The 21,417-nt window shown below is 42.8% G+C and overlaps 1 protein-coding gene across 1 annotated transcript in view; it reads left to right on the top strand.

The window, feature by feature from the left end:
* Positions 1 to 21,417, top strand: part of CACHD1 (cache domain containing 1) — a 138,794-nt gene that overhangs the window by 86,794 nt on the left and 30,583 nt on the right. The window contains exons 6-12 of the mRNA XM_053392171.1: positions 1,195 to 1,339; positions 2,209 to 2,425; positions 6,101 to 6,250; positions 6,492 to 6,725; positions 10,557 to 10,706; positions 11,330 to 11,453; positions 14,836 to 14,953. Coding sequence (XP_053248146.1) covers positions 1,195 to 1,339; positions 2,209 to 2,425; positions 6,101 to 6,250; positions 6,492 to 6,725; positions 10,557 to 10,706; positions 11,330 to 11,453; positions 14,836 to 14,953 — 1,138 coding nt within the window. The remainder of the gene's footprint in view (positions 1 to 1,194; positions 1,340 to 2,208; positions 2,426 to 6,100; positions 6,251 to 6,491; positions 6,726 to 10,556; positions 10,707 to 11,329; positions 11,454 to 14,835; positions 14,954 to 21,417) is intronic.

The following is a 21,417-nucleotide window of genomic DNA, read 5'->3' as shown; positions in this document are numbered from 1 at the left end:
GTTTATCTTGATGGGTTGCCGCTGCGCCGTCGCGAGCAACCCTTTTCTGCGGTGCCCCTCTTCAGAGCTCGAAGAGGTCCGCCATCACGGTTTTGCGCCGCCTCCGGAAGTCTCCGACAAAGACTTCCTTTTAATAGTATGCAGAGATAAGAAAGTCTTGCAGATTATTGACCTTTATGAATGAATTACATTCTAGGGCATTAATAGGAAAGACTATCATGGCAAGAGACTTTGTCTGATGATCATAAACCCAAGCCTAATGCACTAATGCAATTTTACACAGTTTGCCTTTTTCCCTACATGTTGGCTATTCTGTGCTGTAATAATTTATCCAGCTGCTTAGCAGTCACTGCATCATCTGATATAGATGTAAACCGGTTCAGACCTCATGCTTTCAGTGCAAAACAGTGATTCTTTGTTGAAACAAGTTCTGCATGATGTAAACATCATAATTGGTTGGACTATTACTAAATGATGGATTTAAAATTGGATACCTAAGGCTTACTCAGATAACCCAGTATAATTTTTCCTGTTGCATTTGAGAATTAGACTTGCACACACTGTTTGTGTACCATTCACACAGTTGCACAGCAGACTCTCTGGGGAAGCTAATTCACTTTTAATGCTTGAAATCTTTATCATGCTTTGTCCTCTCAAAAGTCTCATCAGGTAAGGTCACTGTTATTCCAGTGTTTATAAATATTTGGGGAGAATTATACCCAAGGCTGCCAAACTAGTCAGCCGCTAAACTGGGATTTGCTCAACCAAAAATAAGCACATGAAAGAAGTAAAGATAGCATCCGTTTCAGCTCTCAAAACATGTTCCAATCATTGTCTAAGAGCTCTTTAATATGGTGCCTTTTGCAGTTCTTTGCACAGTGTGATGTAGTGATTAGAATGTTGGGACTAGGACCTGGGAAACCAGGGTTCAAATCCTCACTTGGCCATGAAGTTCACTTAGGTGACCTTTGGCCAGTCACTGCCTAACCTACCTCACAGGGTTGTTGTACGGATTAAATGAGGAAAGGAAGAACCATGTACACCACCTTGAGAGCTCCTTGTGGGGGGAGAGGTGGGGTGTAAATGCAATAAATATATAAATATTTAAAATACCAAGGAGTGCCTTCCAATGAATTCTTCTTCAGTTTCGTTCAAAGTTTCTGTGCAGCTTCCTAACTTCTTTTTCAATTTCAGGCCTGTCTACGTCTCTACAGTTAGACCTCAGTCTAAACACATAGTTGTCATTGTGGACCACGGGGCTTCCGTTACAGAGACACAGCTCCAAATTGCTAAGGATGCATCTCAAGTTATTCTCAACTCAATAGATGAACATGATAAAGTGAGTTAACTCTTGCAAGATAAGTGACATGTTATGGTTTTAAACATTCATTTTTGTTGGGCCCAGTGTGTCAGTACTGCCTTTCCCCCAGCCGTAGATTTAGGCAGGCTTAGAGTTTCCCTAAACCCTGGTGCTGTTGCACCCCCGTTTTCTAACCTTGAAGAAATTCAGGATTTTTTCCCCTCCGTGTGATTCTTGGCTTCAAATGTGCTGTGATCCTCTGAAGCCCAGCATTTTTGCAGGAGAAGAAGAGGATGAGCATGGGGCAACTATTGTACATGTAATACTCTGCTTCTCAAGTGATCCGTGCAATGGAACAGGGATGTTTGCTGTGGTTTGCAAATTTGGGGACCTCAGCTGGCAATATATTGTGGAGGGATGGGGGTGGGGAGAGATGAGTCTTCAGTAAAACTTCCTTCTGTGGCTACTTCAGATGTGGTAGTTCCCACACAGGTTATTCAGAAGACTCATAAACGTGATTTTGTTAGGACCCTAGCCCTTCCTGTTGTCTCATACATGGCTATAACATCCCTTTCTCCTTCAAATCCTATGCTGGTGTAGCCCTAATGCCCATTACTGGTAGTCTAGAAACTCAGCAGCTTTACGTATGGGCAGAAACTGCAAGGTTTACCTATGAGTAGAGACTGACATAATTCCTTCGCAAAACAAAGGCCAAAATCTCTCTCACACACAAGTCTAACCCTTTCCAGGTTTGACAGATTTATACCTCAAGTGTTCTTTTCTTAGACAATTGAATCTTAAACCCACATAGACTTTTCTGTTGGCTTATCATGGGGTGTGCTATAATACGGCACATAAAGAATTCTAAACGGTAGAGTAATCCAATATATGTATTTCTCTCTCTTAAGATCTCTGTGTTAACCGTGGCAGACACAGTGAGAACCTGTTCCTTGGATCAGTGCTATAAGACATTTCTGTCTCCTGCCACCAGCGAGACAAAAAGGAAAATGTCCACCTTCGTTAGCAATATAAAGTCATCTGACAGCCCTACCCAGCATGCGGCAGGATTTCAAAAAGCGTTTCAGCTGATACGAAATACAAACAATAGCACAAAACTCCAAGCAAGTAAGTCTATTATTATGCAGTATTAATGGGGTTCCCCCCTTACCCTTGCATCTTTCTTTCTTGCATTTCCTTTTTTATTTTACTATCTGCTTTTAGCAGGGGTTATAGAGGGTTGTAACATTTTGAAGTACTAGTTTTTATTTTTATTTTACCTGAAATGACAGTGTTTGTTTTTAAATGAATGTGGTGCACAGCAGCCAAAAGAAGGTTTCGTTGCATCTTTGTCTTCACCTCTGCCAATTTTCCTTTCCTCACATGCCTTAGTAACTGCAAGGCCACGTTAGCTAGATGTTCCGCACAGAATCGTCTCATGGGGCAAATAAGGTGATTCCTTTGTGAATCCAACTAATGTCTGAACTGCTATAAGTGAGTTTTCATCCACTGGTGCAGAATGGCCCAGATAATGAAATGTATGTAGTTCCAATTTGAAACTTAGCAAATTTGGGCTTCACCAGTATCTAGTCCTGAGGCCTAGGGTGTTATGTGCTGTAGGTAAGAGAAAGGTAGCACACTGTCTGCCGCAAGTCAAGTAACAAACCTCAGACAAACGGGGTTTTTTTGCATTCAAACAAAACAAACAAAACAAAAAATGCATTTCATTCCCAAGATAAATTTTAGTTTAGTAAAAACAAGGGCTGAGAGTTTCACTTGTGCCAGTGCATACTCAGACTCTGTCCTCAACATTGAAATAAGTAAAGAATGTGGGAGATTTTACAGTTGAATACATGAAAATGCTCCTGAGCAGATGCAGGGTTTGCTACCATGGAGCCACTGCAGAGCAGAAAGAAGGTGCCCTCTCCAGGCAGTCTTGACCCCTGACAGTTTACTGAAGGAATCGAGTACCATTTGTGTGCAGCAGCTGCTGAAAAGCAAGCACCTTGCACCGTTCCAGCTCCAACAGCATGTGCTGAGGGCAGTTGTACAACTACCAGTTTGATCTCTGCATGGGTTGCTTTTGAGCATGCCATTGCAGTCTAATCCGATAAAGTTGTTGTGACCTGCTTGAAGCCCAGAATTTGTTACATCCTGATGGCAGCGTGTCTCTCACAAACCTTCTATCGAACATTTGCTGTCTACACAGTCCTGTATATACATAATAGTATACACCAGTGGGGACGCGGGTGGCGCTGTGGGTTAAACCACAGAGCCTAGGACTTGCTGATCAGAAGGCTGGCGGTTCGAATCCCTGTGATGGGGTGAGCTCCTGTTGCTTGGTCCCGGCTCCTGCCAACCTAGCAGTTTGAAAGCACGTCAAAGTGCAAGTAGATAAATAGGGACCGCTCCGGCGGGAAGGTAAATGGCGTTTCCGTGTGCTGCTCTGGTTCGCCAGAAGCAGCTTAGTCATGCTGGCCACATGACCCGGAAGCTGTATGCCGGCTCCCTCGGCCAATAAAGCGAGATGAGCACGCAACCCCAGAGTCGGTCACGAATGGACCTAATGGTCAGGGTTCCCTTTACCTTTACACGAGTAAACGATCCAGTTTGAAAAGACGAAAAATAAGATGGCAGGAATTCAAAACCTCCATATTTATAGTTATAAGTGCTAAACAAGAGTATGTAGAGTACATAATACAGTGGTACCTCTGGATACGCATACCTGGTTGCCTATCCTTTGGGTTACGCATGCGGCAAACCCAGAAGTATTTTTCCGGGTTTCGGCTGCATGCATGCGCAGAATAGGCATCTCCGGTTGCTAATTCCTCGGGATCCGACCGGAGCTCCAGAATGGATCCTGTGCGCAACCGGAGGTACCACTGTAGTTACTGAAGTGTCAAACTCCCTAACTGGTGGGGTATAAAGTATGAGCACAATACTTAGATCTATATAAAACTCCTTGCAATTCAGACAGATAAAGACAAATTGGGCAGGTGGCACCCAATAATGAACTTTTATTTGGTTCTGTTTCAGTGTTCAGGGTTTTGACGCTGTTTTACAGTTTCAGCTTTATTTTCGTAGTTCGTTGTAATTTTTTCCTTGTCTCAAAAACACAGGCATGGTTTTTCTATTCCTGTGGGAAACCCTTTTTTTCAAAAACAGCTTCGTGTATCACTTTTGTTCCTTTCTAAAATAGGCACTGGGAGCGTATGCTAGCCTTTAAAGCTGAGGTATTGTATATTGTGCACAAACAACAGAATGGAGGGGCCATACCACTCCATAATTTCAGAAATAGGACGTGCAAAGTACTTCCATTTCCTTGTAAACAATCCTCTTGCTTGTTTTCATTTCCAGCAGAAAAAAAAATTATTATTCTGGTGTGTTGTGAGGTTTCTAACTTCCTGCTCTCCCAGCAGGCTCTGCATGCATGTCAAATAAGCCACACGGTATTTTTATTTATTTTTTTAAATGGAGATTTGAAATGCACATTATTGAGGCATATCTGGTTTGAGAGATAAGACTGATACTGAAAAGATGGGTGTTTGCATACCTTTCAGCTAGTCTCCAAAAGAGCAGTGGCCACCTCTAATTAATTTACATTCTTACAGTTCTTTCATTCCAGAGGGTTTCACAACACTTTCATAAATGATAAATCCTTACAAAGCTGTTACGGCAATTCAGTAACCTAGGATAAAAACAGAAAATAAGTGCCAATAGTCAGATGGAATACAGTCTGTTGACAATGGAAAATATATGGCCAAGGGTTTAAAAACACTTGAGTACCTTGCACTGCAATTTGTTTAAGTATGCAATAGAAAAGTAAGATCCTAAAATTGTAAGGAAGAACAGTAGCTTGGGCTATAGAACGGCAAAATAAATTAGGTTACTGCTACGACCTCTTTAACAGTAGAAGAATGATGTTATGAACAAGTGAGTGGTGTCAATAATATTCCCCACACTCAATGTTTTCCAGGCACTGACTGGCTCATTGAATAATGCAATTCTGTAAACTACTGTCTGCCTGTTGATTTGGAAACAAACCTCAGTAATATTCTGCTACTGCTGGATGGCAAATTGCATTTTCTACTTCATCTGCCATTCTTCCAGTAGCCCAAGATGGTTGGGGATGCAGTTAGTTTGGAAGTGCTATGTTAAGAGTGATGATACAGAAAACCAGCTTTCATTTCTCCTTATATTTCCTACTTCCTTCATCCAAAGTGCCAAACTAGATGTGTGTTATGTTTGTTATGCCTATTACCTAGTAAACATAGATGGGAGTCTGCTTTTTTTGGTGGGTGTCAAAATGTGTACCTTACGTGGCTGTGCTCAGATGCTTTCAGCCTCGTCCAGTTCCAATACTGAAAGGGGTGAAATAAGATCCTATGGGTTAGATCCAGTGTACTAACTCAGGTCCATTAATTTCATTTCGTCTACTCTGTATACAATCCTATATGTTGTTGAAAATTTAGGAATAAAATATTACAGTCTCCTGGCCAACATGCACGCATTGCCATCCTCTCCAAGATGTACACCACACACAACCAGTCTTCCACATGGCACAAATCAGTGTTATTGTGTTTGGATTAAAGGTTTCTTTTATGTTAGATTCTGGCTTGAAAGCTCTGTAGGATGCAGTAGAGCTTTTCCTGCCCAATCTACCCACTACCCATTATTGCAGTGGTGGTTTTTATATTTTCATTTACTGCAAAGAGTCTTGATGCTGGGAATCCAATGTTGCAGATACGTAGCATAATGTAACATGTTTTCTAGTCTAACAAGCTCCCATCTTACATATCTCAGATACAGATATGGTCATAATTTACTTGTCGGCTGGAATAACGTCTAGGGATTCATCAGAAGATGGTAAAAAGACCACACTTCGTGTCATCAATGAAGAAAATGGTTTTCTTAACAACTCTGTAATGATCCTCACCTATGCTCTCATGAATGGTAAGAAGTTACCTTTTTAAAAAGAAAAGAGAAATTAAACTTCTAAGGTTCTTTGGGCTTTGATATGGTCAATGGTCAGAGATGATAGGAACTGAAGTCCAACAACCCATTGTGTCAGTAATGAGATGCCTTTTCCACTATTTATAAATATTTCCACATTTGTGCATATATGATGTTTCAGAATTGCTTAATAAGCTGGAGGCTTTCGTCTTCTCATCTGACTGTAACATTTCTTTTGCAGAGGGAGTGACAGGTTTAAAAGAATTAGCATTTCTCCGAGATCTGGCAGAACAAAACTCGGCAAAATATGGAGTACCTGATCGAACTGCTTTACCCGTGATAAAAGGGAGCATGATGGTTCTGAACCAGCTGAGCAATTTGGAAACCACAGTTGGCCGGTTTTATACAAATCTCCCAAACCACATGGTTGATGAAGCAGTGTTCAGTTTGCCCTTTTCAGATGAAATGGGAGATGGTGAGTGCTTCAGGGACCTGAAAATGAAGATGCTTAAAAAAAATAAATGGAAAGGTTTACAGTGACTTATATATCTAACAAACTTCGTAGGCGGCATTTTTACATGTCTGCACCTTACGGAAGCTATGAAATCAGAAGGAGAGTTTCTGGAGGTATTGTACTAAAAACCTTCCATCCACAGTACAAGAGGCTTATTTGGAAAATGAGGGCCAGTGTAGCATGATGTGCAAAGATGGTGATGCAGTAGGCTATAAGTAGGTTTACTTGTCCTAGTACACCATAGCAACAGTTAATGGCTTACTGTGCTTTGCCCCAGTGTAAACAAGAGCAGCAAACTGCAATCCCTGGCCTAGCCTTACATCCAAACCAGGAGTATGGTTTGTTTTGCTCCAGACAAGCCACAGTGTGAAACAAGTATTTGTTCTTGGCTTACCAATCTTTTTACTTGAGTGAAACAAGCCACAATCTACAATCTGTACATAATGCTAAACTAGGGATTATGGTTTGTTGCTAGGGAAAGAGTGAAGCAGAAATGAGACTCCACATTTATGGTAAATTATTAGCCGTTGCCCACAATGACATGTGAACCGGGCCATTGTCAAGAATGGTTTCTCTTGTTTCAATTGCTGCATATTCCCAAAGGCCTAACAAAATTCTGACGGCGGCTTTTGTTGTAGAAAAGTTACATAAGGAGGAGGCAAACTTTCATTGGAAAAATGGCTTCCGCTTTTGAATTGAGGCCCCCTCACCACCATTAGCTTTCTTTGCTCTCGAGTTCCAGATTCATGTTTGTAAGAGTAAATGCATGTCTGGTAATCCATGGGGAAGAACATTGGCTTGTGGCATACAGGGGACTTCAAGTAGCCACTTCTGGTTGCATCTTCACCAAAAATTTATCTGTGTGACATTTTATTTTATTATTTATTAAATTTATACACCACCCTTCATCTGAGCCAAGATAGTGCTAGGTGCTTAGATAAAAACAGAAGACAGAGCTGGATCTTGACCAGTGTCTGTGGTCAAGCTGGTGAGGTTAAAGCAGGCTGAAATTCAGGCCAGAAAAGATAGAGGTTATTTACATGCTTGGAGAAGGTGGTTAATTCCTGTAATAGGTGGGGTGGCATTTTTTCTTCCAATCAAGTTGATTGCATAGGGCTGCTGGGTAGACTGGTGTCAGCAGTGGCCAGGAGCTATATTTGTCAGCTCCATTTGCTACGTATGTGATTCTTTTTTTGAAGAAGAAGAAAGAACTTATGATGCTGTTCCGCACTTCTGTGGACTGACTTCTGCGATATACGTTAACATGGTGGCTATCCTTGGAAATCTTAGTTTTATTTTATTTATTTGTGATTAAAGCTTAACCTCATTTGGAGTATTTGAGAAACCTAGCCATCATGCCTTATGAGGAAAATAGAAAACAAAACATAACAGTTCCACAAGGAGAAGAGCTGTAAGCATTTTATTTGGATCAAATTCTTTCTGCCAAGTACTTTTGGATGCTCTTAAAGCAAATTCTCTTTGCTGTATCACGTGACCGATATCATAAAAGCCTCGATATATTAAGAAACCACCATTCAGATGAGGAAGTAGATGGTTCCTTCTACAATGTACAACAAAGGGATTCCAACTTGTAACAAAATTATTCTGTCATTGACTCTCCCACCTTTTTAGTTCTTAGGTAGTGTGTCAGTTTCACCGTAACAGCCAGTTCCCAGTTTTCCCGCCCATTCATCTATTGTTGGTAAGATCTGTAAACACCACTTTCCAGCATATAGTAGCCTCAGTGCTGTAACCGTAAACAAGATTAAGTCCCTAGATCCCTGCCTCCTTGGATTTTTTTATTGCTGCCACCATCCCTGACATACGCATGTTGGGAGCACGACCAGCATATCAGGGTTGCTCTATCCCATCCCCTGGTCCTACCACCAGCTAGCTGAGCCACAATTGCTACTATCTCAGCTGCTGCAGCAATGGTGGTGCTGGACCCCATTGGACCCTAGTGATTGCCCCATGGTACTCAGTCCTAATTTTAAACCTACAGAAACAATATGCAGTACATAATTGACATTTGAATTACACACAAGTGTCGTATATTATGGCCAAACAGCTGGTTTTCCAAAGCATGGAGATTTGCAGCAGCGATCTTGCTGAAATTAAGCAGGTCTTGAGTGTGGTCTGTTCCTGGATGAGAAACAGCCTGGGAACCCTGTGTTTGCTGCTTTGAACTCCCTGGAGAAAAGGCAGGATGTAAATAAATCCATAAATATAATTGTGTATTACTATTTCTTCTCTTTTCCTAAGCTCTTCTGATCCCACTTACATATAGTGCTATTTATTATTTGGGATTCTTGCTGAAATTATTTTGGGAAGTCCATAATCGATCTCCATGCTACCCTGGAGGGCAAAGGAAGGAATAGTTCACCAAACTTGCATAATTTTGTGCGACTATTCAAAGGAGCTAAATATGCATTTGCAATTCAAATCCCTTCTTTCTTTATTTTGGGACGGTGCTACTTGGCAGTATCCAGCTTTGAATTGAATTTACTGGACATGATTCCTCAAATTACCATAAAAACTAATCATGCCCATCTTTAAGTGTTTGAAGTGCATTTTTCTTTTATCCAGCTACACTGGGCATAAACATTACTGCTTTCATGTTTAGAATTATAATGCTTTCTTTTACCCTGAACCTACTGATATGCATAATCACCAAATGTCTGCTTAAAGATGCCTGTGATTAAACAATATACAAATTGCTGGAATAATAAACAAGCAAACCACAAAAGTATATTGGAGCAGCATAGCTGGTCCACTTTATGCTTCCTAACAGTTGCAACTTTCATTTTTTTTTCCCCTTCTACCCCACCCAAAATAAAAAAAATTGACACATAGGTTACATCAATACTGCTGATAATATGATGAGTTAAATTCCTTTAGGAAAAGTGCTATAGCATTTAGTCTGTTAATTGGTTCGATTAATTTATTTTAATCAATTAAAAAGGTGCCCCTATTAATCAGGCAATATATTATTTTAATTAAGTAGATTAACTATTTCCACACTGCTCTGCCACACAGGATGGCTCTTTCCTAAAACGAGATCTGCAGGCAACATCTAAACACAAAGAAAGGTGCTCCCTTTCAGAACAATTGTTGGTTCATGTACAGTTGTGTACTAATGTAACTGATTAATGAAATTCATATTATGGTGTTAGCCAACTTAGAGTTCTCCCCACCATCCAGTGGTCTCCTTCTTCCTCAAAAGACTCTGCCCCTACTCCCTTGCTGCCTTGTATGCCTGGACTTGCCTCCAGGAACACATGTGTGATGCCACCTTTCTGACTTCTGTCAAATCCCTCCTCAAAGACCACAGTGTTCGTGAAACCTTGAAACAACTTCCTAGTGGCCATGCATAACATGGCTATAACGTAAGCCCAAGCATGTGAAACTGAAACAACTGTGTATAACTTCCCTGCATATATTACTTTACAATGGATTCTAGGTGGCTTGTACTTCATTCCATAAAACCCCATACAACTGTCTGCTGGTGTTTCGCAGCATAGGTTCTCATGGGACCACAATGCTATCCTCACAATATTATTGCTGTAGGGATTCTGAACACTCACCTAGAGTGTCTGTTGCAATGGCTAATAGAAGCCGCCCTGCTCCCTCCGAAAGAGGTAATTTAGACTGCAATACTGTGCATAACTTCTTAGAAGTAAATCCCATTGCATGCAATAAATTGGGCCACAAATCACTTTTCTATCTCCATATATAGCTACCGGACAGTTCCTTATTGCTAACTGTATGCGTGCTTTTTCTTGTTATTAACAGGTCTGATAATGACTGTAAGCAAACCTTGCTATTTTGGAAACCTGCTACTAGGAATTGTTGGAGTAGATGTTAATCTTGCCTATATTTTGGAAGATGTCACTTATTACCAAGATTCTTTGGCTTCCTACACATTCCTAATAGATAATAAAGGTAACTTCAAGGCAATCAAAATACTTCATGTTTTAGAGGTCACTAGTCAAATTTGTATTGTTTACTTTCTGATTCAGGTTGTCTTTTTGTTTTTGTCAGCTCGTAAATAATTACCTATTGGCACTCCAAAATTCTGTTTTTGGTGGGGTTTTTTAAAGGGGATTGCAGTGTAGTGCTTCTTGTTTACTTTGGACATATTTATATAGCATGTAATGTGTCCTGTATATGATGATAAGGGACGCGGGTGGCACTGTGGGTTAAACCACAGAGCCTAGGACTTGCCGATCAGAAGGTTGGCGGTTTGAATCCCCGCAACGGGGTGAGCTCCCGTTGCTCGGTCCCTGCTCCTGCCAACCTAGCAGTTTGAAAGCACGAAGTGCAAGTAGATAAATAGGTACTGCTCCAGCGGGAAGGTAAACGGCTTCCGTGCACTGCTCTGGTTTGCCAGAAGCGGCTTAGTCATGCTGGCCACATGACCCGGAAGCTGTACGCCGGGTCCCTCGGCCAATAAAGTGAGATGAGCGCCGTAACCCCAGAGTTGGCCATGACTGGACCTAATGGTCAGGGGTCCCTTTATATGATGATAAACATGTGTGCCAACTCCTTTTTCTTTTCATTTTTAGGCTATACCCTTATGCACCCCTCCCTTACCAGACCCTACTTGCTTTCTGAACCACCGCTTCACACAGATATAATACATTATGAGAATATTCCAAAATTTGAGTTAGTTCGACAGAACATCCTTAGGTAAGACTTTGAATTAATGTTTCATACATACTTGCTGCATGCATGCTTAAGCTTCAGTGGAAATTATGCTGTACTCAGTGATTACAATTCAGCAGCTGTGATACACTTGTGGTCTTACTGGTGTTTTTAGTGGGCAGATTCTCCATACATCCAATAGGAAATCTCATGGTTTTGAATTGTGCTCATAGGTTCAGTTGCCATAGTTTAGTTGAAGGCTGCAATCCATTCTCTTCCTGCAAAAGTACCATTGAAATTAATGGGGGCAGCACACAATTATATGAGCTTGCTTACAGTTTCCCAACATTTCATTGGGAACATTGCTCAGGAGAATATTGGGTTGTCCACAGGCTGTCATCCCAGAGCCAAATGGTACTTTCTTCCATTTCTTCTGGGGATGTGTCTCACCGTTTTGAATACCTAATCACCAGATACTCATTCTGGATTTTATTTCCCATTTTTAAAATCCAGGTAAGTTCACTGGGGTGACAAGGGACAGTCCTGTCCTCTGTTCAGATGTCTGCAGATTATTGTTGTAATTTTTCTATCCTACTAGCTCTTATTTTAACAAAGTTAATTTGTATGCACAGTGGAACCTCAGTTCTTGAACATTTCCATTGACGAATGTTTCAGAACCCAAATGCCAAAAACCCGGAAGTAAATGCTTCCGTTTTCAACAAAGCCTCGGAAGTTGAACAGCTTCTGTTGCGTGTTTTTCAGTTTTCTCAATTGAATTTACTGACAGCCCTTTGTGCCTCTATTTTTGAACGTTTTGGAAGTCGAACTGTCTTCTGGAATGGATTACATTCGAAAACCGAGGTTCCACTGTATCCTGATCATGAAATCATGACTCGTAAGTCAATATAAACATCATTCCCATCCCCATTCAGCCATTAATAATTTTTACAGACTACCTCCACCCCAATGGATTTAACGAAGTTGTGTGGAGATGCCAAGAGTGGAAACATTGATTCTACTGGTGTGTCCCAATTGTAATGACAACAGATTTTTCAGCCTACTTCAGTCTCTGTATTATTGCTGTTACATGTTTTCAAGGCTGCAGCAAGCCACTAATCTTTAAACCCTACCTATATTGTCTTTGTTATATAAACTTTGGTATACTCCACATATTTGACCACTCACAATTCAAATCGCTTTACTAAATAAGTCTTGACTCTAAAATAAATAAGTGTTACCCTTCTTAGGCTTATTTATCTTGTACTTATAAAACAGCATGGACAATAAAACTGAGGCTGCAAATATATAAACACAGAAATCAACTATGTTGGTTTTGCTGTATGTCATCCTGCACTTTTAGTTCTGTGTTCTGCCATATAGGCTTATAAAGGAACTACATGGTTTAGAACAGACATGGAAACCATCAGTTACTTTGAGAGAAAAATGCTAGGCTATCAAAACACATCAACTTGCAAAGGACTGGACAGTGTTATACAGTCTTGCAAATAGCTTTTATACATTCATCCGCCCACTGTTTGGTCTTCTCTTGCAGCTTCTTAATAACCTTTTCCCACTTCCATTCCCTACTCACAAAGTACCAGGGCACCATCCTTTCTGTCTGTCTGGGCCCTTGTATACTTCTGAACCAAATGCCCCTCCTGGCACTTTAAGCTTGAGAGAGATGGCAACAATAATACCCCAGCATTCCTTAGCTGGGGAAATTGACAGCACAGTGCTATCCACCACAGCCTGTCTAGATATTGGGAACACCCGGTGTGGAAGAAAATCGCCATCCTTCAGGGTTGCCCTGTGCACTGATGCACAAAGACTCTTCCATAGTGCAAAGATTTCTGAGCAAAGCAAAGATTAATTTAGCAGCTGATAGGAAGTGTTGTCATTTGTACTGTTGAGCATACAAGCAGCTAACTGTACCTCTGCCGCTAAACACAAACCAATGCCTCTGGTGATTTCATTCCGCTGGTGATATTATCACTGAGATCTCTCATCCAGAACCAGTCTATCTGATCAGAGTGGTAATACCACAACCAGCAATGTTTTGGGTGGGGAACTAGTAATTATGATGTAGCAAAGCATTCCACTTCCATTTTAATTAAGAAAAAATTCCTTAAAGCCCTTCTTTAAGCAATCTCATTTTAGAGTAAACAGAAGCATCAATGTTTTTTTTTTATAATATTTTTTATTAAACAATTTTTATATTAACACAAACAAAACATACAAAAACAAACAACAAACATTAACAGAACAAAAAACAAGTACCATTTCATGTCCTAATTTCTTAAACCTTACTTCCTCGACTTCCTCTTGCTTCCCGTTTCTGTATTCCAAGTTCTTACAATTATTCAGCGAATCTTCCCTTATTTTACTATAAATTTATGTTAATCATCCTTATTCTCTCTGTCTTAACCATTACTAATAGTAACCATTTATTTTAAGCCCAACATCATTCTAACTGTCATTAATTTTATAGTATTTCTTTAAGTAATCCTTAAACTTCTTCCATTCCTCTTCCGCCGCTTCTCTTCCCTGGTCTCGGATTCTGCTCGTCATTTCTGCCAAACCCATGTAGTCCGTCACCTTCATCTGCCATTCTTCCAGTGTGGGTAGATCCTGTGTCTTCCAGTACTTTGCAATAAGTATTCTAGCTGCTGTTGTAGCATACATAAAAAAAATTGTATCTGTCTTTAACACCCCCTGGCCGACAATACCCAAGAGAAAGGCCTCTGGTTTCTTGGGGAAAGTATATTTAAATACCTTTTTCAGTTCATTATAAATCATTTCCCAGAATGCCTTAATCTTCGGGCACGTCCACCAGAGGTGAAAGAATGTACCTTCCTTTTCTTTACATTTCCAACATTTATTATCAGGCAAATGGTAGATCTTTGCAAGCTTGACTGGGGTTATGTACCACCTATAAATCATTTTCATTATATTTTCTCTTAAGGCGTTACACGCCGTAAACTTCAACCCGGTGGTCCACAACTTTTCCCAATCAGCAAACATGATGTTATGACCAATGTCCTGAGCCCATTTAATCATACTTGATTTTACCATTTCATCTTGTGTATTCCATTTCAGCAGCAAATCATACATTTTTGACAAATTCTTAGTACTGGATTCTAACAGTTCAGTCTCTAGTTTTGATTTTTCCACCTGGAAGCCTATTTTACTGTCTAATTTAAACACTTCATTTATTTGATGATAATGTAACCAATCTCTCACCTTCCCTTTTAGTTTTTCAAAACTCTGCAATCTCAATTTGTCCCCTTCCTTTTCCAAGATTTCCCAATATCTTGGCCATTTCGACTCCATATTTAGCTTTTTAACTGCCTTAGCTTCCATTGGTGAGAAGCATCAATGTTTTTCCCCCTGTTTAATAAGTGATGGATATTGTTTGTTTCCAACTTAGCCTCCCTCTAGGCAGTCAGCTTATTACTGTCCCGGTGAACTCCTCACTGTCTTGGCATGTAAACAAACTGCGAGAAATTGGGAAGGAAGCCTACAATGTGAGCTATGCTTGGAAGATGGTAAGTGACAGAGCACCCTTTAAAATATGCTAATGTATTGACACGGAAGGAGAATTTTAATTGCAGCAGAACAGGTATTTACAAGAATTTTGAGTCTGTTGCATGGCCTTTGGGCTGCATGTTATCCGCATAGAAGCCTAGCTCTCAATGCTGAAGGTTATACCCTCAGTTAATTGTTATACCCTTAGTTATAGTCTTAGTAAATTGTTAAGCGCTATGTAAATACTACCATCAAAAGTTTAGGAGTGAGGTTTCCTTCCAACTTTCTGAAATTGATGCAGTACACACTGTTGTGATGAAATATTTTGTGGGAGTTGGCATCGTTACATGACAAGTTAAAATTTTGAATATTTAAATTGACCCTCAGCTATGAAAATGCCATGCTCAGGTCTGGTATGATTTGGGAGTAGTCACATATGTCAGTCCTCCTTGTTGGCATGTATGTTAGTGCTGTGGCAAGAAGTATTATGGGAACCAGTGTTCCTAATTCATCACAACTATACTTCAAAGAAAAGAAATTTCAGGAGTGGGAAGTTTAGACTTTTAAGAATATTGGATCATGTAGAACAGTGGTGCTTTACAAGGGTCCTGATTTGCTCCATGAGGCTGTTTACCACATACCAACTTGTTCCACACTGGGGTCATATATGACGTCATATGTGAAACAGTAAAGACATGGCCACCAAGAGACAACCTGTTGTTCCTCAGTAAGTGAGCTCACTGAGAGTGAAGTTGTGTGTTTGCAGATGTAGTTTGGATTCAAACCATGCCTGCAAATCAACACTTTACCTTTATGGACAGCTTTGTTGGTCTGTAGAGCGGGTGGGGAACCCTTTTTTATTTTGAATTGAAATGGTGACTGCAAACAGAAAAAGTGGAATCTACTGACAGCACCAAGTGTTAATAGTAAGGCCCTTTAAAGTTGTCACCTGACTACCTTCCAGCTTTACTAATCATCTAGTAAAGCAAGGCCTCAGGAAAGAACCTCTGACCTGCAAATCAGCATGCATTTCCCAGCTGTAAAACTGTATGAAATGAACATTTTTTTCCATGGGTATGTTTGTATCTGCAAACAGTAGCCTCTCTAGCATACATTTGATCAGGTTATATAACAGAGTCATGAAAAGCTGAGTCAGAAAGTTGAGTGCATGAAATGGATGGTTCAGAGTGGCTTCTCTTAGTGTATGCGTACAAGAACAATCTCAAGGCCATGGGTAGTGTGGAGATAATCATCCCAGGTGAACTCACCTCTAGTGTTTCAGTATAATGCTTCTTTCTGATGGTCCATGTCTGATGGAAGGCTGTCTGCTTCAAACCAATGGATTCACTAGGTGATGCAGACTGCAAGCACCACAGCCTTCTGTATGGGGAGGCTGGAGTGTTTCTATAGGAGAAATACATTGCGGATGTTATGCAGCCCAGCACAATCACATCATCAACCAGGTTTTCTTCAGTGTCCAGCAATATGTGTAGGTACCTCCATCTCAGATCTCAGCCAATCTAAGCAAGCCATGATTTACTGTTATTGTGTTCACTGGGGCTTTGTCCCTAGTAAATATGTTTAAGCTTGCAGTCTCCAAAGCTGGCTCTGAGAAACTTTTAAGAGGTTATACATATTCATCATTTGGCACAGTATTCTTCAATCTTGGGTCACCTAACATTGTTTGACTATCCCTGGCCATTACCTAAGATGGCTAAGTACAGTATTATGTATGAATGTCCCTTGATACTCTTTTTGCAATATTGAGAAATAATATTACCCAAGGACTACCTTGCACTTAGATTCTACTTTTCCTATGATTCAGTAGCATGGTAATCTTTAGAAAATGCATAAAATTAGAAAAACAATTATCTTATGAATATTATGTAACACAGTTAGCTGCAGCTTTGAAAATATTTCATTTTGAATCAACACGATAGCAAGCAGTTAAGACAACAGAAGCAATATTTATTTGGTGTTTTGTGTCCTGTGCCTCTTCCAAGTTGCAGCACAGTTTTCCATGTTGCAGCACAGAGTGGCTTTGACAACTTGTCAGCCTCCATGGTGAGGACAAGAGAGAAAAAAATTGATTATATGCTCATACACAGTGTACAGAATTATCTTTTGGGGCAGATCTATAACTGCTGACTTCCTGGGGCTACCTTTGTGAACTCAGAGCTGTGTAGTTTTCCCTCAGTAGTTCACATCATTAAACTACTGAATTGTGCCTGTACTACTTCTTTGTCATAGCCTGTGATGGGATGGTGAGCTGCTTGTGCGTAAAATCCTAGTCCCTCAGAGTTTGGCTAAGTCCACAAACCTCTGTCTCTGACGGAGCTCCTTAAGCATGGCTCCATCAGTCGCTCGTTGAATCGGACAGTGGGCGTTTGCGGAACTTCTTCCAGCATAAAAGCTCCTTAACGGAAACGCGTCTTCTGGACTCTCGGCGTGACAGTTTCCGGCGAGGAGTGGGTGTCACTACAGGAGGTCCTGAAACCTCCCCACTGTTCTCGCTTGAAGTGTCTCTGAGCCCTCCCTCCGACTCACTTTCCCTTGGAACTCCACTTCTCCCCCTGCTGGTCCCCTCCTCAGCTGAATGGTCTCTCTCACCCTCCGTGAGCCCTTTCACCTCCTGCGTCTCAGATGGCAGTTCCCTGACATCCACCTCCCCTCCAGGGCCCCCTTCACCCCCTTCCCTCCCCTCCTCTGCGGGAGGCGAGGGAGCAAAACCCCTGAAGGAACCTCCCTCATCTTCCGAAGTTTCGAACACTTCCCTCCACCTCTTGCTGTTTCCGGTTTCCAAGTACTCCTCCTCATCGGAGTCTGTTCCTCCTTCCAACTCCGATTCCCTGAATCCTTCCAGTTCCTCCTCATCGTCGGTGGTGCCAAAGTACTCCCTCCGGAACCTCGCTACTGGCTGAGGTTTCCTGGGGAACCTTTGGTGGAACGTTTCGATCAAGATCTCGTCACGGACCTCCTCTGCCGTCACCCAGGTGTCTTCCGACTCCGGTTCCCCTTCCCACGCGACCAAATACTCCACCTGATTACCCTTCCACCTGGAGTCGATGATTTCCGCCACATGGTTGCTGCTTTCCCTTTCTTCTATGGCTGGCCCCCGTGTGGATACCCCTTCACCTTCCCCCCTATATGGTGACAGTAATGACCTGTGGAATACTGGGTGCAGTTTCATGTGGTTCGGTAACCGGAGTCTGAAAGCCACTGGGTTGACCTGTTGGATGACCTCAAATGGTCCCAATCTTTTGGGTCTCAATTTCTTGCAACCCCCCTTGAACGGCAACCCTTGGGTTGATAGCCAGACCTGACTCCCCACCCTAATGGTTTCACCTTCCCTTCTGCTCTTGTCTGCCTGCCTCTTATATTCTTCTTTGGCCCTTTCTAAGTTGAGTTGGAGTTGACGATGGATCGCTTCCATTTCTTCTACAAAATGTTCAGCGGCCGGGACACTCCATCTCTCCCCTCCTCCCCCTGGAAACGCCCTGGGGTGGCACCCATAATTAGCCAAAAAGGGGCTCATCCCGGTGGACACATTCTCTGCATTATTGTAAGCAAATTCCGCTAGCGCCAACTTTTCGACCCAATCGTTCTCTCTGTCATTGACATAACACCTCAGGTATTGTTGGAGGATACCGTTTGCCCTCTCCGCCTGCCCATTGGTCTCAGGGTGCCTGGCAGTCGAAAAGTTGACCTCTACGTGCAACAAGCTCATAAGTTTCCTCCAGAATCTGGACGTGAACTGTTTCCCTCTGTCGGAGACCACCCTCAAGGGGGCGCCATGCAGCCTAAAAATATGTTCTACAAACAATTTCGCTGTCTCTTCCGCCGTGACTGCATGTGAGCAAGCTACAAAGTGACCCATCTTAGTTAACAGGTCTACTACAACTAGTATGGCGGTTTTCCCCTGGGATTTAGGCAGATCAGTCATAAAATCTATCGATACCGCCTCCCACGGTCGTTCTGGTGTGGGTAACGGTTCTAATAACCCCGCTGGTGCCCGCCTTTCTCCTTTGGCTCTCTGGCATTGGTCACACCTTCTCACATACTCCCGTACATCCTCCCTCACCTTGGGCCACCAAAACTCCCTGGTCACCAACCACATGGTCTTGTGTTGCCCAAAATGCCCCGCTGTGGGATTGTCGTGCAGCTGTTTGAGTACTCTCCCCCTCAATTCCCCTTCGGGTATATATAGTGCCCCTTTGTAATACAATGCCCCGTTTCTTTCTTCAAAACCTCCGGGGTCTTCTCCCTCTCTCCTTAAACCTCTGAGCTTATCCTGGGCGTATTCATCATTTACCGTTCCCTCTACCAGTTCTCTTTGCCCCACCCAGGCCGCCCCACACACCCAGTGGTCCTCTGGGATAATATGTCTCTCTTCAGGCGCTCCCTCCCCCTCCAAATATTCAGGTTTGCGAGAGAGAGCGTCCGCTCTGATGTTTTCTGGACCTGGCACATAGCAGATTTCAAAATGGAATTTGGAGAACTCCTGGGCCCATCTCACTTGTCGTTGGTTGAGCACTCGTGCCGTTCTCCAATACTCCAAATTCTTGTGGTCCGTACACACTTGCACCTTATGCTGTGCGCCAATTAGTAAGTGTCTCCATCTCCGGAACGCTTCGTGAATGGCGAGTAGTTCTCGGTCATATACGGTGTAGTTCCTCTCGGATTTGTTCAGCTTACGCGAAAAGAAGGCACACGGTCTCCATTCCGACTTATTGCTCCCTGGCTGAAGCAGCACCGCCCCCACCGCCCGGTCTGAGGCATCAGTTTCCACTCTCATGGGTTTTTGTAAATCCACATGCAGGAGCTGTTCTTCCGAAGCGAATGCCCTTTTCAATTCCTCAAATGCTTGCTCCGCCTCCGCCGTCCAAACGAATTTCTTCTTGCTGCTTAGACAGTCCGTGATGGGAGCCGTTAAGTGGGCAAAGTTCTTGATGAATTTACGGTAAAAGTTCCCAAACCCTAAGAACCTTTGCACATCCTTTTTCGTTTTCGGTGTCTTCCATTCCAGCACCGCCTGGACCTTGCCTGGATCCATGGCTAATCCCTTGTCTGATAAGCGGTACCCCAGGAATTCCACCTCCTTGGTGTGAAACTGACACTTCTCCAATTTCACCCACAGCTGGTTTGCTTGCAGCTGGCTCAGCACTTCCCTGACATCCTTTACATGCTGCTCCTCATTCTCTGAATATATCAGCACGTCATCGAGGAAGGCCACGCAATTCTTGTAGAGCAAAGGTCCCAGGACATGGTTCATGAGCGATTGAAAACAGGCGGAGCCTGATTGCAATCCGAATGGCATAACGAGATATTCAAAAGCCCCCAAAGGGGTGAACATGGTGGTTTTCCATTCATCCCCTTTCTTTATTCGTATCAGGTTGTATGCCCCTCTCAGGTCCAGTTTCGTGAATATCTTTCCCTTCCTCACCCTGGTCAAAATGTCATCAATCCTGGGCATGGGGAAAGTCACTGGTTCTGACACGGCATTTAGCCGCCGGTAGTCCACTACAAGCCTGGGTTTATCCGTGTTTTTTTTGTCCACAAAAAACACTGGGCTCCCCCCCACCGCTCTGGACTCTCTGATGAAGCCCCTCTTCAGGTTTTTATCAATAAACTCCCTTAACTCCTGCATTTCCCTGTCTGACATGGCGTACAGCTTGCCCACGGGGAGCTGGGCCCCAGGGACCAGGTTAATTTGGCAGTCAAAGTCTCTATGCGGTGGTAGTTTATCTGCTTCCCTTTCGCTGAAGACCTTGCTCAGGTCAGCGTATTGTTTGGGCACCTTCCCTTTGTCTGCCACTTCCGTCCCTGCTAGAAAGGCTTTTGCCCCTTCTGGCACCTTTCCCTCTCTGCAGTGTTCCAGGCAATGTGCTGACCCAAAGGAGACCACTCTCTGATGCCTCGTCGGGAAAGTCGTTAAACTGCAGCTCGAGAGCATACTGCATCTCTGTCCTAAAGGCTTGATAGTTCCTGGGGTCCCCCCCAAACTTCTGCACCAATCCTGGCATCTTTCTTGCTAGTGGGGCGCCTTTTGTCTTTTCTGCATCCTGCGCCCTCCTTTCCTCTAGCCTCGCCGTTTGCAGCGCTAGCTGGAGCTCCAACACCCTGTACCTTTCTTCCAGGCTTGGACCCTCTCCAGCTCCTCCTGCTCCCCCGGCTCCGGCTGGGTTGCTCATGATGCCTCTCTGCACAAGCTGCTTTCAGGGACTGTCCGATTGCTGTGATGGGATGGTGAGCTGCTTGTGCGTAAAATCCTAGTCCCTCAGAGTTTGGCTAAGTCCACAAACCTCTGTCTCTGACGGAGCTCCTTAAGCATGGCTCCATCAGTCGCTCGTTGAATCGGACAGTGAGCGTTTGCGGAACTTCTTCCAGCATAAAAGCTCCTTAACGGAAACGCATCTTCTGGACTCTCGGCGTGACAGTTTCCGGCGAGGAGTGGGTGTCACTACAGGAGGTCCTGAAACCTCCC

The sequence above is a fragment of the Podarcis raffonei genome, chromosome 6 (genome assembly GCF_027172205.1).
Source record: "Podarcis raffonei isolate rPodRaf1 chromosome 6, rPodRaf1.pri, whole genome shotgun sequence".
Taxonomy (NCBI): Eukaryota; Metazoa; Chordata; class Lepidosauria; order Squamata; family Lacertidae; genus Podarcis; species Podarcis raffonei.
The sequence above is the reverse complement of the archived record's forward strand: the minus strand, read 5'-3'. Positions and strand labels throughout refer to the sequence as shown.